Source organism: Ceratotherium simum, chromosome 5, assembly GCF_057802395.1.
Source record: "Ceratotherium simum simum isolate JZ-2026a chromosome 5, ASM5780239v1, whole genome shotgun sequence".
NCBI lineage: Eukaryota > Metazoa > Chordata > Mammalia > Perissodactyla > Rhinocerotidae > Ceratotherium > Ceratotherium simum.
This window is the reverse complement of record NC_141904.1, coordinates 61,788,328-61,807,934: the sequence shown is the minus strand read 5'-3', so window position 1 is coordinate 61,807,934 and position 19,607 is coordinate 61,788,328. Positions and strand designations below refer to the sequence as shown.

Here is a 19,607-nt window from a genome sequence, read left to right as displayed (position 1 = left end):
CAGAGATAACGTTGGTTAAAAAAACAGTCATGCAAATAATCCTCTCCTATCCACTCCAGCTTACCGTTAGAAAGAAAAAAAAAACACATCAAACATCCAAAAGCAAACAAACTAGACATGTTCAGACTTATTTATTGCCTTTCTGATAGAGCCCCCAAGAAGCACTTAAATAAAACTCATGCTCGGGAAAATTATGGACAGTGTCATATTTTAAACTACAGGAGGCAAATAGTCCTGGAAAGGGAAGGTTGGGATAGTCTCCAATGGCCAAAGCACCATCATTTGAGAGCCACTGTTCTGAAATAAAACACACCCTAGTACACTAGACTCAAAACGATCATGTTCTTTGACTGATCATGAACACAATGCTCCTTTGACCTACTAACACCAGGGCTGAGAGTACTACCATTTTGTTTTGGTGACAAAGTCATGGCATGATTTTTGCCTGACATTTACAGTAGATTATTCTGTGGAGTCACATAAGCCATGCTGACTGCTGGCCAACCAAGCCAACATGTGATTCCATTAGCAACACCGTATTTAGAGCCAGATTATCACAAAGGCCAGAGCCAGAGTTCACCGGCTATAGGGCTGGTTTGAATGTCCAAGTAGACTCACAAAAGAGAACAAAAGAGGAAAAATAAGTAGTTTCTCATAATTACTGTAGAAAGTTTCAAAGAAATCCACATCACATAAGTCAACAGTTTTTGCTAACCACTATATTTTAGGGTGAACATGCTCTCATTTTCACTGCTTCCAAGCACCGAGACTGGGTAAGAGAGACGAAGAGAGAGGAGACAGAGACTTTGGAGAAAGAGAAGTATCAAGGACCAGGAATGTTTTCTTTCTGATAGAAGCAGACATGGAATTCTGTCTACTTGGCTTTTTGGAATTGGCTGTTCCCCTTTCTGAAATGAACATTCTGTGCTAACTTCAGAAAGAATGTTGGCAGGGTCAGGGTGGGAAGGTCTCAAGCGATAATACTTGGATGGCTAATGCCTTCCTTTCCAAGGGCTGACACAGCTGTGACCTCTACGCAGCTTGCCAGCAAGAATCCAGTTTGGCCACATGAAAATGAGTTGTTTTCCTCCCTCGGGAGAGAGATAGGGATACGTGAAGCTGTGCCTGATAAAAGTAAAATATTATCTGAAGATGGTTTATAGTAAAGAAACTGGGAGGCCAATATGATTAATGTATTTCTTCACTATTTCCTTGAAACCATAATACCTACAGAGAAGTCATATATTGGAAGTCACAGAGAAAAACTCTTTCCTGATTTCTTCTCTCTGAGTAAATGAGTAGCAGGAAGAGTAAATAGATGTTAAAAAAGCACCTTCTAAGAGGCTCAGTTACCATGAGCCAAAATGCTTCTCATTGGCAAACACTTGGTCAGACATCCTATCCTAAAACTCTGCCTTTTATTTGGACCCGCTAATCTGAAACTGCAATAAAACCCAGTATGTGTTAATGGTCCTTATTTCTCCCCAACTAAACAATTCCCACTCTAGGCCTCTCCCCTTCACAGGGTGCCCTACAAAAAAACTGGCCAAACTTGTATTTCTTAACCTCACTACCTCAAGCCATTATATCTTTGAAAACAAAAGGTTTGATCTTAATTGACAAAAAGGATCCCTTTTCAAAACCCCCTTCCCCAACCCTGAGGATACAAATATTTGGACTCCAATTTTATTTTATTTTAATAAAACCACGCTGGCTTCACCATTAGGAAGAAAACTCGTTTCATACTTCATTATCTCCTTAAGGCTAGCGGATCCTGTTCAGCAACCAAATTGCTTGTACTCCTTTCTTCATCAGAGTGGAATTAAAAGAAAAAAAAGTCTCAAAGTAAAATGTCTGCCAACAGCAGTGAGGCCAAATAAGTCTGTTTAGCCTGGCCCCACACCGCCTAACTTTGTAAGTGGGATAAAGTGTCTCTCCTGCACACAGCTCCTTCTAAACAACCTGCTCCATTTACCCCCAGAGGGGCAACACTGGATGGCTTAGGACGCTACCGGGAGCCTCTGCTGATTTATTTGAGGATGGACACACAACCCAAGGCCAGCCAATCCATTGGTTGGCCAACTTCTATTCAGGTCTATCTTGAATACTTGACATAGCACCCAAACTATTGTCAGTTGGTAGCTGGCCCTTGAGTTGAAAGGTCAGCTGGTACTAGAATAACCATACTGGGCCATGCAACCAGAAGAAAACAAACTGAGAGAGAGGAGAGACAAGAATTTTGCAAAAGTACCAAATCACAAAGCTGCGGCAGAAACTCCAAGATTTAAGAGCCCACGTGGCCCCTGAAAGAGAGAGTGAAGCATGTGCCGCACGTGCTGGTTACGGTCCTGGTCATGGCGGCTTCGTCTCAGAGTGCCTCCACTATTGTTTCTTCAAAATACTCCTTCTACTTGAGCTACTCTAAGCAGGTTTCTGTCTGCTACATCTGAAACAGACCTGACCAGGACACCATCTGACCCTATTTCCCTTACTCCCTATTCTGTATTCTCTGCCTTTGTTAGGAAAATCTTCGGACTATTCCCCATGCCAGCCAGGTTCATAACCTTGTTGCCTGTGGCTTCAGATATATTACTGATTATCACATAATCCCAAAATTTCCCCCTTCCCTCTACAACATCAATATTCCTGGCTGTCAAGCTCTGGAAAGGCATTTCTATGAATGGCCCTGATAGGAAACTTCCATTTTTAGACAGTCCTGGTTAATGGCTGATATCCACTTTCCTACAAATCTTACTCATTGTTCCTGGCTCTATGTTCTGGAATCATGGAGAAGAAATCTACTCCTCTTCCACTCCAGTACACGCTGCACTTGTGACAAATAACACAGCCCCTCTAACAATTTTCCCCTTCCATCTATTACTCCTCATGAAGTGATTTCAAGGCCCCGCACTCCCCTGGTGGCTCCTCTTCCTCTGACATTGCCCCCAACCCCATCTCCGTTTCACCAATTCCTACCCACAGTTAAGTGCTCAGCCTAAATCCCCCTTCCTATGAAATCTGCCCAGGCCACACTCAGAGAGAAGCAGTTCAGTGTAAGGGTCAGCAACCCGGGTTTTGGAATCAGAAGAATGCAGGCTTGGTTTTGTCTTCAATGTGCATTAACCACGAATCCTTGGGCATGCTACCCAATCTCTCCATACCACGATGTCCTGATGTGTACCATCACGGTGCAATACCCCTCTCTCAATGTTGTTTTGCAAGTGGGTAAGCTGACAGTATGTAAACTACTTAGCACACAGAAAGAGCTCAATCAATGGTATCTTTTCATGTATACAAACCTCTCCCTTTTCTGAACTTTGGCTAGGTTTAGTGGTTCAGAGATGATCTTTTGGATCAGACATTATGGTTTGGTAATCAGTTGTATGACCTTGGGCAAGTTACTTCACTTCTGTGTCTCTCCTCTACAAAATGAGGGTACAGATAGTACCTACCTCATAAAACTACTGTTCATGAGGATTAAATGGATTAACATATATAAAGAGCTAAGAAGAGTTCTTGGCACAAGACATCATCATCATCATAGAGGATAGTTATTATCTCTTCAAGATTGAATACTTACATAATACCTGATCCCATGCTTGCAATTCTCCTCAGCTAGTTAATTTACGGCTGAGAAACCATGTTTTATATTTTACAATTCTTGGGTTCAAAACATGTTTGTTGGAAAAAATGAAGGAATCAATGAGGAGCAGACAATCAAAAAAAAAAAAAAATCCTTACTGATATATTCTAGCAATGTCAGATAGTCAAGTCAACACAAAACAAGTAAACACAGAAACCCCATTTGGGGCCGGATATCTACCTGATGGTAAGAGATGGGGACAGGCTTCCGGAAGACTATCCACTCCACAATTTCGCTACATGGTGGAGTGGTCAAAGAACCTGTGTACCGGTAATAGCTGCCCAGGGATGAAGGCAGGAGATCCCGGAGGACGAAAGGATCCAGAAAGGTCTCCTTCTCTGTTTGGGAGAAGAGGGGAAAAAGAAGCACAATGATAAGATGATAAGTCGTACCATGCTGCAGACACACAGTCAAAACCCTCAGCATGCTGGTGCCGTATCACAAGCCTTATGTTTGTTTACATCCTGAGAAGCACTAGCATTTGGTGGTGGGAGGGCCACAGAAAACAAAGCAGTGTTTCCCAAGGTGTGTTCTGAGGCACGATACTGCACTGTATTTCATGAAAAACGGGTTCCATGATGAACAACACTGAACAACACTGCAGTCCCTCCCTCTTCCCCCAGGAAATAGACAAAACATTAGCATATTAAAGTCTCTGAGACGACCTGCAGAAAAGAAATGGGCTTGATTTTGTTTAACCCACTCCTTCCCAATCTTGTTTCACCATAGAACCCTTCTCCATCTAATACGTATGAACTAATAATCAGTGGAACAAACTGGGTATCTGTATGTAAAGAAATCTATAAGCCAATGGTAAAGTGCAATTCCATAGTTGGTTACATCTCATGATGGTTTCATCCAAGGCCTATCCAAATCAAAGTGAAACCTAACCAAGGCAAAACCCTGAACTTATAAAATGATGGCCCTGAAAATAGGCTTCTTTTTATAAAAGAGAAAGGGTCTTCTCTTAAGTAGAAGAAATGACATTTAAGCTGAGACCCAACAAGGATACCTTATAATAACTCTATGAGGAAAACAAGGTATAGAAGAGGTGAGTGCTGGCCCACGGTCACATAGCCCCCAAGTCGCAAAGCTGGGATATGAACCCAGGCACCTTGACACCAGAGCTTGCGTGATTCTGACTCAGCTAAAGAAGGAGCAGAAGTTAACTAGGTGAGGGGCGAAAGAGGAGAAGAAGAGCATTTTAGGCCTTGGGGCAGCATGTGCAAGGGTCCTGAGGCAGTAGAAAATAGTGCAACAGAGATTAGGGCTGTGTTATAATTCTCTCAGTCAGGCTCAGTAGATCATCCAGCACCTTTCATGAATCAGAGAAGGTTCTAGGCCCTACATGGGTCTCCAAAGGTCTAGCCCTGAATTTAAGTCTGGGATTCCTTTCTTATCCTTCTTAGGGATGTAATAAGGTTATTATAGTCCTGCTAATGGCTTGCTTTAGCTCCTTGATGGTCTCCACCACCAGCCTCAGGACATTCCTGGGGGACCTAACAGCTCCAGGTTATTTCATGGACACATCTGTGCCTATAGGAATATTCTTCCCAAGCCTCATACCTCCTTCCTCCTCTTCTTTCATGCAGAGCAACCAGTGCAGGTATTTGGGCAAATGTGTATCTTTCGACTCAAGAGGTCTAAGTAACTGGGGGATAATGTAAAAACCCCAAGAGACATCAACTATATTAGAATAATTAAAATGGCAATTTCCATTTGAGAGAGATTAGTTGAAGAAACATTAACATTTATTTAGCTTTTCCTACATGTCAGGCACTATTCTGAGTATTTACATGTTGCAAACATTTAAACAGCACGTACTATATGTGCCAGGCCCTGTTTTAAGAGCTTTATAAAGATTAATTTATTTAATACTTAAAATAGTTCCATGAAGTAGTCCTATTATTATCATCCCCAACTTACCCCTAAAATGCACAACCAGGTAGCTGAGTTTAGAATCTAGACTTTCGTCATTCTCAACCCATCAGTCTACTCTTTCACTTTACAACCCTATGAAGTATGTACTTTCAATACTTCAATTTTACAGATATGGAAATCAAGGCCCAGAGAGGTTAAATGACTAAGCCCAAGGTCACTAGGAACAGTGACATAGCAGCAGTTATTCATGAGGCTCGGAAACCTTAGCTGATTCTCATATAGGTTTTCAATCCCTTTTTTAAAAGGAAAAACTAAATATTAACCAATAAATGCAAAAGTCTTCCAATCATAGGGTTCTATAATCAAAATGACAAAAGCGGTTTCTGTTGGACAAAAGACGGGAAATAATGGAATTGCCCCTCCGCCCACTGGCAAGTTTGGGCTTTAATTTAAACCTGGTTACGAGCCGCCTAATGATGGGGGAAATCGCTGCAGGCGTGCTTGGCTGGGCCTGGCTTGGCTGGGAGGAGAAAATATTTTGGCCTTTTCTTGCTGCCTCTGCGCTTCCTGGGCTGTGTAAATAGTCAACACGAGGCCCCAAGCGATAGAGGCTGCATAGGGCTTGGCATCACGAACCACAAAATCACCATGTTCATTTCTCCCTCACGTTGTAGGAGAACTTGGTGGCACACTGTGGCACACCAACCCGCCTTAGGATCAAGGGCTCCAGACTGAATGACCAGAAAATCTTGAGCGTTTTCTCCTAGGGGCCTGATCCCATATTAGGGCTGCAGTTGAGCATGCTGTATGCAGCCAGGTGGTGACAAGACAGTTCCTGCAAGCTTATGGCAGCAAAGCCCCCATCCAAAGCACCCGCTTGAGGAAGAGGCTGTGGCTTTAAGGACCATAAAAAGATAAAGCAGAAACACCTGCCCCCGCAATCTGAGGTGGCTGGATTTCAGAAGGGAACACTGCTTCAGCAGGATCAGGACTCCTAAATAAGTTCTTGCAGGTCTCGTGAATTTGGCAGGACTGATGGACACTGCAGGCGTGACCAGTGCTACAAGTGCAGCAGGGCTTCTCTATCCTTGACCAACCCAAGGGCTTCAGAGGCAGGTTCTGGCTTTAACTGATTTGAAGGTGCAATCAGATGGGTGGCGGGTCAGGCAGACCTGGGGAGGGGGACAGAGAAGGAGGGCTCACTGCTTGTTGATCCCACCACCGTCCCTGCCAGTGGATCTTAGGACGCTGAGACCTGGAAGGGCCTTCGACCACTCTAGTTCAGTGACTTCAGGAGCCAAAGAACCCTTTCTTCAAACAAAATCTTACACAGGAGCCAAGCAGCTCGACGTGCAGCCACTGCAGTTGAAGCTGAGCTGGGAACCCAGGGACACTTTGAAAACCACCAATTTAGTTCAATTTTTAATTTTACGCTGGAGAAATGGGAGAACAGGGTGAAATAAGGGACCCCAGGTCAAAAACTCGAGGCGAATACAAAGACTTGGATGGAATTCTTTCTTCAAAGAAACCACTTAGGATCTGGAACAGTTAAGCCTGGAAGCAGGAAACATCCCCTAGTACTGAATACCTACATGGAACCCTTGCCGCATCAGCACCTCACTCCTCCATCCCTACAGAGGTTGGTGAAGAGAGCAGATTCTCGGCCTGCCGGGTTCAAATCCCAACTCCTCCCCTGTGTGATCTTAGGCAGGTTATTAAACCTTCCTAGGTGTTGTGAAGATTAAATAAGTCAATATGAGAAAGGGGTTCAGAAAGAGCCTGGAACATAGTAAGCAAATGATAGATATTATTCTTACTCTAATTCTTATTACTTGTATTATTATTCCTCAAAACTACCAAGGCTTACCCACGTACATCTTACAAAGCCATGTACTTCCTTTAATGTTTGTGCATGTGTCTTATTTTTTTAACTGGATTATTAGTGCCTTAAAGGTGCACGTGTCTGAAAAATTCTCCATCAACCTGAGCAGTATAGGTAAGAGTTTTCTTTGCCAAAGCTCTAGCATGGGCTATGAAATCAACTGACATTTAACAGCTGTGTGACCTTAGGGAACGGTCTTAACCTCTCTGAGCTACTTCTTTTATATGTAAAATGGGATATTTACTGAGAATATTTACCCCTCAGGGTTGCTGTGACAATTAAGCAAGCTAATAGATGGAAGGAGTTTAGACAGTGCCTTGTCAACCTTCATTTATCAAAGCAAGCATTTGGCTGAGAGCAGGCTGGCTCATTTTGTGTTTTAAGCCAGGGATTAGCAAATGTTTTCTGTAAAGTGGCTGATAGTAAAAATTTTAGGCTTTGCAAGCCAGGAGGCAAAATTGAAGATGTTATATAGGTACTTATATAACAAACACATTTCCGCAACCTTGTTAACGATATTCAAAATGCTAATAATAATCGAACACAATTTTTAAAATATACATCTACTAAGAAGAAGAAGAATTCTTGTTGGGGGGGAATCACATTTCACTTAATTAGCATTCGAATGTAAAAACCATTCTTAGCTCGGGGGCGTACAAAAATAGACAGTGGAATGGATTCAGCCCTTGGGCCACATTTTGCTCACTCCCCACCCCATTTTAAGCCAGGTGTTGGGGGGTGGGGAACAAGCGTTAGAAAGTCACCTTGATAGTCATGGCTAGAACGAGGGGGACATGCTAAATGTTCAGGTGCCTCCATCATTACTGATCATTTCTTTTGTGAACACACATTACAGAATTAACTCTTGAGTTGTTTCCTTTCCCCCTAGAATTCTCTAAGTTCCAACCGAACATCAATTTTTAATGATCTTTCTGAAATTCTGTTTCTTACTCAGTCCCATAGGCAGTGCTCCACTGGCAAATGGGGTGCTCATAATGCTTAATTGTAAGTTAGAAATCATTTTGGAAATGGTAGTCCTGTATTTCTAGCACTGCCTGCCAAGCCCGCATAAGCCACAAGGTGCTCCGCTGGCTGGACCTGAGACGGGGAGTTCCTCAGAACAGCCACTGGGAAGAAGGAAGAACGCACTTTTCAGCTGGCAACATAAACTCTTCCATTAAGAAAATCTTAATAAATGCATATGTTATAAAGTGGAGAGAAATGCTAGAGCCGGGCCCCCTGGGCTTGAATCCTAACTCCTTTACTCAAAGGTCTGACCTAAGACAAGCTATGTAGCCTCTATGTAACTGTTTCCTCATCTGTAAAATGGGATTATAATAGTATCAATCACATAAGGAGGTTCTGAGTATTAAATGAATTAACATTAGTTAAGGGCTTAGGAGAATGTCTGGCACAGAATAAGCACATGTAAGTGCTTGTTAAAGAAATCTTGTTATAATAGGGCAGTTTGGCTTCAAACCCATCGTGATCAGAACATTCTGCCTCCAACTTTTATCCTAATTACTAATTTGAATTCAAAACATTCCTATCCCAGCCACTTAACTAGTTGAGAAAAATATTTGAAATGCTACTTATACCACCATTCATTCCATTATACCATAATAAGCAGGTACTGTGCACTACTAGATAAAAGAATTGAAAAGGAATGAATCTCATATTCCACTTTCAAGGATCCCAGTGCTGTATGCAGACAATATTATATTTTAATAATTAATTGTTCATCAAAGAAAAAGATGAGGAACAGGGATGCTAAATTCAAAGTTATTCAAATTGCAAAAATGAATAATGTATGACTTTTATATTAAATACACACTGTATTAAGTAGTCTACATTTCACCCAACTCTGTCTTTCATTTTTAAGCATTTTGAACGACAATATGAATAATCAGTTAGGGGAGGTTTATTTAGAAAAAGAAATACCTTATTTGAATGCAAATGGAGTACATCTGGAGATGATTAAATTTTTCTTATCAATTAGAAAATTTTGTATGAGGACTTGAAAGTCATGGTCAACCATTAAACCCAGCGCAGCCCAGTTATCCTTGCAGTTTCCTTTCAACATTAAATTATATCTGCCTCAATTCTGTTCAATTTCTTATTTCTGATAGCAGTGCCAGGAGGCAATCTTTAATTAAAGGAAATTTGAAAGATTCAAACATGCATAATTGGATTAAAAATGTGATCATTAAAACATTAGATGATAATCATCTGATTGATTGCATTTTTCAGTGTGTTAAATAACCTAATATTTTCAATGTTTTAGTTATACAGGAAAAAAGAAAGCCTTTATAAAACATGATAAACAATCAACATATAGATGAGACCTATGCAGTAACCAAGAATGATGGAACGATGCTGAAAACACACATGAGCACACACACACCACTGAACAAAGTATTACATTGGAAGCTGTATGGACAGCGTGCACTGGTCTCTAGGGGAAGAAAAGCTGTGCCACCCCCAAAACAAGTAATCAATCAGTGTCAGGGATGTGTATAAGATAAACTAACAACAGAAAGCCCAAAGCTTCTTTAGCCCCAATGATTGTTAATTTCTTCAGGGTTTCTCAAAACTTTTTATAAGGAAAAGCTATTAACTTTTCCTTAAATGCTTAACATCACTGGGGTAGGACTGGCCTTCTGCTTCGTGTTGGGGAGGGTAGGGAGGGAGTGACAGTGGAAAAAACCGGGTGTTAGGTCACTCTAAAAGGGGAAAGAAGATAGTGCTCAATTGAATGTGTATGCAAATCACCTGGGGAGCTTGTTAAAATGTAAATTCTGATCCAGTAGGTCTTGGGTGGGGGCTGAGATTCTGCATTTGTAATAATGCTGACCACACTTGAGTAGCCAGTTTCTACAAGGACTGTAGCAATGGGCCCCTATATCCTCTGCAGCCTTAGGCACTGCCACTTTCTGACTCGTAGGTATAGTCGCACTGGCCTCTGCTATCTCAAGATCACACTACCCCAAGGCCTTTGCACAGGCTCTTTACTCTGCCTAGAACACTTCTTCACTGCTCTCTTCATGGCTGGTTTTAGACCAAAAGCCTTTCAGCTGCTAACAACTTAGTCATATTTGAATGACATGTTTCTCAATGAGATCTCCCTGACTACTGTTTTGAAAATGGCAATTTTAAGGGCAGGCTCATTGAGAAGTAAGCATTTGATTAAAAACCTGAAGGTGGAAGTAAGCCATGTGGCTACCTGAAGAGAACATTCCAGGCAGAGAGAAAAGCGAGTGCAAAGGGATTCTGCCTGGTATGTGGCTGGAGTGAAGTGAGCAAGAAGGAAAGTAGAAGGAAAAGTTTAAAAGCCCCAGATTTGGCAGGTTCTAGAGGGGCAAAATCAGCTTCTGGTTAAGTACAATCTGGAATTCGGCTAAAAGTTGTGAAGAGGCTAAAACACTAGACATAGAGTCAGCAGCTCTGGGTTAAGTCTGGACCAGTCATGAATGGGCTGTGTGATCTGCAAGGAGTGATGAGTCTGACAGGCTGGTGACAGAGGGTCCTGCAGAACAGGAACAGGAAACAGGAGGTGTCAGGGAGGGGGAAATTTTCCCCTTACTCCTCTTGAATTCTTCTGGCTGAACTAATAAAAAAATCCTCAAGACAGAACAACAGGAGAAAGACCAATTTAATACATACGCACGGGAGATCATAAAAATGACTTTTAGACAGTGAACAGAGCAGACAGTTTATCTTTTTACACAAAGAAACAATAAATTTGTGAGAATTTGACAGGGCAAAGAAATTTAGGTTTGGGTGCTTAATTAGTAAGGAATTTAAGCAGAGTGGGTTTGAGGTAGTAAATTAGTAAAAGAATTAACAAGGTTTGTATAAACAGGTTCTTGGCCCTGAACTCCCTAGCTCTGGTGATAAGGATGTCTCTCTATCTCCTGGTGCAGAAAGGGTACCTTTCATATGGTAGATTTACCTCCTGCTTTCAGGGGGAAAAGAGAGAGGAGGGTCAAAATGCCCTTTTTGCATTAGCTGCTTCTCAAGTAACATTAATTCAAAATAATCAATATGCCATTGTGGTATACTTTGGGGTGGCCTGCCCCAGGCCCCGACAGAGGTCAGGACTGAAAGAAAGAGCCTGAGGGCCAGAACCCAGGGATTTTAAGATCATGGCATCTAGACACCATCAGGGAGGTCAGAAAGCATTAGATTATAATTAAGATGGGGGCAGAGGCTTCCCAGAGGGAGCTGAGGAATTAATTTTATGATCTAAATACAAGCAACGATACTTGCTCTATAGGACTGGATGTTGACTATCAGCCATGTCATCTCTCTGTCATCAAGAAGAATGACGAAATGGGAAAGACAGGGCAGTGGAAATGAGGCTTGGCCGTTATCAAGATGTAGCTATCTACAAGGCTTCATGATGGATGATTTGATTTTTTTATTTTTTGTGAGGAAGATCAGCCCTGAGCTAACATCCATGCCAATCCTCCTCTTTTTGCTGAGGAAGACTGGCCCTGGGCTAACATCGGTGCCCATCTTCCTCCACTTTATATGGGACGCCGCCACAGCATGGCTTGACAAGCAGTGCGGCGGTGCACGCCCGGGATCCGAACCCGGGCCGCCAGCAGCGGAGCGCGCGCACCCAACCACTACGCCACGGGGCCGGCCCCATGATGGATGATCTTAAGGAACAAGCACTAGACTGAAGTTATGACAAGGTGATCCTGGGAAGTCACCTGGGGAACCAGAGAGAACTGCGAAGGTCAAGAGAGTTTCCAAGGACACTAGTTCCATTTCATTTTACAAATGAGGAAAAGGAGGTCTAGAGAGGGAAAGAGACTGAACTGAGACCACAGCGAGGTGGCAGGGAGTCTGAGTCTCCCAAGCCTAGCATTGGGCCCTTTCTACTACCCCGGTCTGGATGCCTGGGCTCTGAGTTCCTCACCTGCAGCAGATCTGAACATGATCAGGTAAGGAAATCTCACTGAAGAATGAAGAATTCTTTTAGCTTTTAAAACATAAATCGAATCCTGACACTGCCCAGCTCAAAAGCTTCCAGTGGCTTGTCACTTCATTTAGAATAAAATCCAAACTCCTCACCATGGCCATGAGGCTCTACATGATCGGTCCACCTCTGCCACCTGTCTCTTCTGCCCTCTCCCTTGTTGACCACCCGCCCGCCTCCTCACCTTGCAGTCCCCTCTGCCTAGAATGCTCCCCCGACCCCTACTCCATATGGGCGATTCCTTTTCATCCTGCAGGTCTCAGCTCAAATGCCCTCTCCTGAGAGTCCACCCTGAGCCGCGCGTCTCAGCATGTTCCCGCCGCTACTAACCATCTATATCATACCTCGTGCATCTCCTTCCCAGCTTTACTTGCATACTATCTGTCTCCCACACGAGCCTGACTGTTCCACAAGGCCAACGACCTTGCCTTTCCTGTCCACCCCATATATCCAGCATCTGGCATCAACTCCCATCTGTTTATACTAACTGGGTTCTCCAGCCTCAGTTTACCCTTCACTGACCTTAACCCCAAGACTCCATTCCCTACTGCGGGATATTCTGCAGTTCACCTCTTTTTACCAGTTCACATTCATGGTGCATGAACTCAGTGCCAAGCATTGCTGTGGTCTTTCTCTAAATGAGGCTTCACAACGCTGTGAAATAGGTATCAACATCCTGATGAGGGCTGATAACTCACCCAAGATTATGGTTGTACAGACCTGGGTCTCGCTTACAGTCTAACCAGTGTAATTGGTTAACAGTGGTCTCTTGAGCAGGCAGGAGGCTCCATTAAAGCAAGGCTGTGGCTCCTGACTATATTCCCTAGCACCCAGGGCAGTGCCTTAGAGATTAGGTCCTTTATACATGGCTGAAAAGAACTGATCAAACTAAGCCACTAAGTAACTCTAAGTCAAAAGTGGGCAAACTGTGGCCCAGGGGCCAGATCCAGCCTAGCGCCTGTTTTTGTAAATGAAGTTTTATTGGAACACAGCCATGCCATTTGTTTACATATTGTCCATGGCTGCTTTCGGGCTACAACTGCACAGCTGAGTAGTTGCAACAGAGAATGTATGGCCAGCAACGCCTAAAATATTTGCTATCAATCCTTTTACAGAGAAAGTCTGCTAATCCCTGTTCCTATACGAAGGGTAGGATATTTCAAAGGGATGCAACAAGCAATACTATCCGAGCCTGAATGGGGCAAACGACATGGGGATGTAGATGTGTGGAGCTTATCGCTGCCTCTGAAACACTCTCCACCAGTGGGTAGAGGATTAAATGCATGCCCCATGGCCTTCTCTATGGGCACAGTCCAGAGGAAATCCTAAAGGCCCACATTATGGCATGAATAACTAGTGTTATTGCAGGGTCTAAGCAAGGGCAGCTGGAGAGGGAGAGAGCCCACCTGATTAATCAGATTCCTGTATTCAAGTACCTGGAGGGGCGCTCCAAGGTCATGAAACAGCTTCTTCACTCTGGTTCAAAGACATCTAGCCTCCCTGAGTTTATTGGTGGTTTCAGTTGGCTAAATATGACATTTGATGTTTGTATGAAACATATGTTGATATTAATATTTCCAAAGAGAAACTACACAAAGAGCACAGATTCTTGTCAACAATTAAGGAAATGAACATGACATTTAAATTATACAGAGTTAGGGCCGGCCCTGTGGCTTGGTGGTTAAGTGCGCACACTGCAATGCTGGTGGCCCGGGTTCGGATCCCGGGTGCGCATCGAGGCACCACTTCTCCGTCCATCCTGAGGCCGAGTCCCACATACAGCAACTAGAAGGATGTGCAGCTATGACATACAACTATCTACTGGGGCTTTGGGGGGAAAAAATTAAATAAATAAAATCTTTAAATTATACAGAGTTATATGGTGACAAAAATCCAATATTATCACTGAACAGTTCCATTGTTTGTCTCTCTCCTCTACATGGTTCTGGTGGCCATAACTGACACGGTGTGTACATTCTTTTAGCTTCTTTTTGACACTCAGTCACTGACCTAATTCACAGGGGAAAAACCAAGGCACACAAAATTAAGTGAATGTGACAACAATCAGGAAGTTAGTCGATGCTAGAAATAGAAACCGGCCCGGCAGAGATGGAAAGAGAATGCATTTCAAGGTCCAACACAACTGGTTTCAAATCATTGCTCCACTGCACGTGCTGGAACAAATTAGCCAATCTCTCTGAACCTCAGTTTACCCAAATGTAACATGGGATTAATAATTCTTATCTCACTGTGCTGCCGTGGGATTAAATAAGAGTGTATGCATAGAACATCTGTGCAGGGCTAGGTACACAGCCAGGGGTTAACAGATGAGAGGCTGCTGCCTCTTCCTTTCACCCACTTTGTGGTTCCTTGTCCACTACCCTTTCCCCTGATCTCAAAAGGACTGGTACCCCAAATCATCTTTATGACCACTGTCTGCATCATTTCATTTTATTTTTGTATGACAACTAAGTCAAGCAACATACATTCTATTTCAATAGCTAATGATGGAGACAGAACTCAGAGCTCCAGAATCGTTTCCTGTCACTACAGGGCCTCCATCATGTACTCAACTCAAGAAGTAACAAAGCTAACAGCGATGATGGTGGTGGAGGCGGCAGTGCTAACAACTAACACTGGCTGTAGACCACGTGTCAGGCACAAGTATGTACAGTAAGTCACTGACTCCTCAGGGCAAACCAATAAAATCAGTATCATTACGACACATTTGAGAAAACTGAGCCACAAAGAGGTTAAATGATGTGTGTAGGTTCTACCACTAGTGAAAAGCAGAACTCATATTCAAACCTAGAGCCTGTGCTCTTGGCCACTGCACCAGAGTGTTTCTCCTACACCAAGGTGACAATCGTGTAGCAGGCTCAGAAATCACACAAGGCAGCCCTGACTACTTTAGCAAGCACTTTTGCAGTAGACAACTGGAGACATGTTTTTAAACTCTCTCTTTGCTTTCCACATCCCATTGAAACATCCAGGAAAAGGCCATTTCCCTGGGCTCCTGAAATCCTAATTAAATGCTAAAATATTGACAATGAAGGCTGGCCAAATGAGAAATGGCCTCAAATTCAAATCTAACCTAAAAAGAATAGCTTTTGAAGCCTTTTTCTGTCTTAACATTACTGTTAACACTATTGGTGATAAAATAGAAGTCGCGCAGCATCCCGTATTTCCTGGCTTTGACTAAGAAAAGAAATGGAAATAGCTAACATCTCTGGTGGTGGTCTTGACACACCGAAATCCAGGAAACTGTGGAAGTGGCTTAAGCGTGCCTGTTTCTAGAAGATTTTGAGATCAAAAGTGTTCAGATAATCATCTGTCCTTCCTGGATCCATAACAGACGTAAGCCAATTAGTCAAGACCAGGGTGGTGCATATTTATAGCACACTTCAGGAAAGTTCCATGTAATTAAATGCTGGAAACATAAACTTCAAAAGGGAAATTTTGTCGCATGTTAAGATGCTCAAAACTATCAGTGAATTGTGGATAATACAGCATTGACTTTGTCATTCAAAAGGGAGAAAATAATTTGAATGATTTATTTCTTTAAGGTAAACATTAAATAAGAACCCTGATTAATTCAGTTGAAATACATTTAGATGACGTGGTGATTCGGGCAACTTCAAAACTGAAGCTCATCTCTATGAAGTCTATCAAATGGTAAGTAATTGTCCCAACATGAAGGAACGACTGGGTGATGGCGGCAACATTCTTAGTAGAGGTACTACAATCGGTACCATTTAGACAAGGCAAGGTGGACGAGTTTTTTCTGTAAAGGGCCAGACAGTAAATGTTTAAGACTCTGCAGGCCAGACAGTCTCTCTCTGACAACTACGCAATTCTGCCACGGTAGTGCGAAAGCAGTCAGAGACAATACATAAATAAATGACTGTGGCAGGGTTCCAATAAAATCTTACTTACAAAAACAGGCAGAAGGCCAGATCTGACCCACAGATTGTACTTGCTGACTCATGATTTAGAGGACAGTGGACACATGCCAGGCACCCTTCCTGCTCATTACTTTACCTATCTAAAGCATTTGGCATTAATACCCATGAGGAAGATACTTTCATTACCCCTACTTGGCAAGGTGAATCAAAGAGATGGGACAGAGAGATGCAACAATTTGTACAGGGTCACACAGCTCCCAAGTTGGAGAGCCAAAACTGAAACCCAAGACAGACTAAACTCTGAAGCACTGTTTCAGAATCCTTGTTCAGTGGCGTTCCTAAGAGTCAAATTTCAAGTGAAAAATAACAAAATTCCATTTCTTTAAAAGAATTCCATAATGCAGACTTTGTATAAAAACTCATTCCAAAGATCCAACTGCTTATTTGTGTGAAGACATGACGACTTTGCAAGCAAACAACATTAGCCTCTTTGACCTTCAGCACCAAGAATGGCAAGGACAAAAAAGATTCTTCATGAGATTAAAATTTTCCCAAAGGCAGGAGAAATCCGTCATCATTTTACCCTCAACACCTTGAGTAGCACTTATTAGGCACTTGATAGTTCACACACACAACACAGGCAAGAACCCCTCAAACCACATCAACTCACCTCTGCCCTATCTTGCTCATGGATTGTAATGACACAGGCTACCTTTTCTGCCTAACAGTTTAATTTTTTCCAGAAGTTCCCGTCTAAAAGTCTAGGATTTGTCCTCTTCCAAAGTCCGCGTAAGACATTTTTCAGAAACGTTAGCCATTTATCCTCAGCCAGAAAGTTGATGTCAAGGTCTTAGACCCCGGGGATAATCACAATGGTGCTGGAGTGACAATGACAGAGTATGGGCCTGTAAAATATTTCCTCACTTGCCCCTTCCACTGAGTCTATATGATGAGTCTCAATCAAGACTGAAGGATGCAGGTGGTGACCCTGGCAGAGAACAGGGCGGGGAGATAGTCTGGGAGTAACAAGACCCAGTTTGAAGTCATGAGGATTTTGGTTCAAGTCATCCAGCCACTGCCTGCTTTACTTGCCTTTCTGTATAATGTGGGCCATGGGAGTTGTAGCTCAGGGCGTTTCTGGAGGATTCAGTGATGCCTGTCGGGCTAATCAGACCCTTACCTGGTGCGGAGCCAGCGAGCACCAGCACAGTAGCAGTGAGGCGCTTTGTTTTTAGACCTGTCACGTGACACCGTGCCTCCTTTATTTCTGATTTCCTTTTTCTAAATTCCAAAAGGAGGTATTGGCTTCCAAAGTCATCTCTTAAGGATACAATCCCAAGGCAGCCTCAGTTCTTTCTTTGGTCTGCAACCAATTTGCAGAGAGAACACACAGCCTGTCAGGGGGACTTATGGTAAAAAGTTTTTTTAAAGAAGTGCTGTCACTCTCCTCTTTGCTTGTTGTGAGACCACTTGGTACTTCATGTGTCCCAGAGGAGAGCACTGTCTGAATCTCTTACTTTCTAACGCTAATTATCGTTTTCTTTGATTGTGAAATTTAACACACATGCAGAAAAGTGCACAAAACATAAATTTGTCAATAAACATTGACAAATAATCCTAAAGTGAACCCCAGGGTAACCACACTCAGAACAGAAGGGGCCCTTGCAACTCTTCCCTGGGCCAGTCCCTCATCACTATCCCATCCCACTCTCAAGAGGTAACCACCATCCTCTTTCTTGAAATAATCATTACTTTGGCTTTTCTTTTCTTTTACCACTTACATGTGCACTCCTAACCAATACAGGTTAGAGTTTCTCATTTTTGAACTTTGTATTGAGGAATACTCTATGCATTCTTGCGACTTTCGCCTTGCTTACTCAACTTTATGGTTCTCAGAAGTGCCCATGTCATTGAAAGGCACAGATTCCACTCCTTTTCACTGGGGTGAAATTGTATGACTACACTACCTTGTATTCATCCAGCTAACGATAGGCGTTTGAGGCATTTCTAGGTTTGGGCAATTAGGAAAAACAATGCCACAAACAGTCTTGTACATACCTCATGGTGCACTTATATCCGAGTTTCTCTAGGGGACATACACAGAAGTAGGACTACTGAATCTACTAGTCAAGTGGATTTACTAGACTAGGAAAGAGTAGTCAACGGTTTTCCAAAGACTAATGTACTAACTCCCCCTCTCACCAGCAAAGTATGTGAGTTCCTGGCATTCATATCCTTGCCAACACTTGACACTGTCAGGATTTTTAATATCTGACTATCTGGTGCCTGGTGCTAGTTTATTTTTGAGCTTTGTGAATGTAATAACTTTGGGAAATTAATATACAATATACATGAGCTAGTCTTTAACTCATTTACAAAAAATCAAATGCACAAATCTAAGGGACAATGGGGTAAACTTTTATATTATACCCATGTAATCATCTTCCAGATCAAGATATGCAATATTTTTATCACCCAAGAAAATTCCCTCATGTCCCTTCTCAATCAATATTCCCCTCCACCCCACTATTCTGATTTTTATCACCATAGACTAGTTTTCCCTGTTCTTGAACTTTACATAAACAGAACCATGCAGTACGTGTTCTTTTGTTCTTGTGTAAATCAGAGTTCATTGTTTTTAACTGCTGCATAATATTCCATGGTATGAATATACTACAACTTATATATCTAGGCTCCCATTGGTGGACATTTGGGCTGTTTCCACTTTGGGGCTATTATGGACAAAGCTCCCATACACAGTCTTTCGGGGCATTTCTCTTGGGTATATGCCCACAGGTGGAATTGCCAGCTCAGAGTGGCTAAAATTGGCCATTTTAGCAGAAATGGCCACAGGGCTTTGGGAAAGGCTGCACCAATCTGCATTCTCACAGCAGCTGTCATGGAGTGCCAGTAGCGCCCTGCCCTGGGGCTGATTTCTTTTGCAATAGTGTATCTGTAGCCAGTGTTGCAACGGTAGTTGTATAAGATAAAACCTACCCCACTGCTTTAGAGAGAATTCTGATTGCTCCATGTCTGGAGTGTCTTCCAGGTTATTTTTATTGTAGAAAACTCAACCCGAGCAAGTTGGGTATGGAAAAAAGAGCAGATGAGGACACATACCACATGAAAACACTTGGCCAGGTAGTCACTTATATTTGCAAATTCACTTGATTTCTTCCCTTTCTGCTAGATGCCTGGATTGACTTTAGCTACTCTATGACTTTGACCATAGATTTGGTGAGTTGATGATCAGTATCCCAGGGCACGAGAGAAAATGGTTGGAAAACACCCCAAAAGTGAGTCCAGTGA

General features: G+C 42.7%; 1 protein-coding gene across 5 annotated transcripts in view; it reads right to left on the bottom strand.

Moving 5' to 3' along the window:
• PTPRG (protein tyrosine phosphatase receptor type G) overlaps window positions 1–19,607 on the bottom strand; it is a 687,787-nt gene that overhangs the window by 134,324 nt on the left and 533,856 nt on the right. For all 5 annotated transcript variants that reach the window (XM_014793421.2, XM_087431273.1, XM_004419875.3 and 2 more), the window contains one exon: window positions 3,824–3,981. In XM_014793421.2, the coding sequence (XP_014648907.1) occupies window positions 3,824–3,981 (158 nt within the window). The remainder of the gene's footprint in view (window positions 1–3,823; window positions 3,982–19,607) is intronic.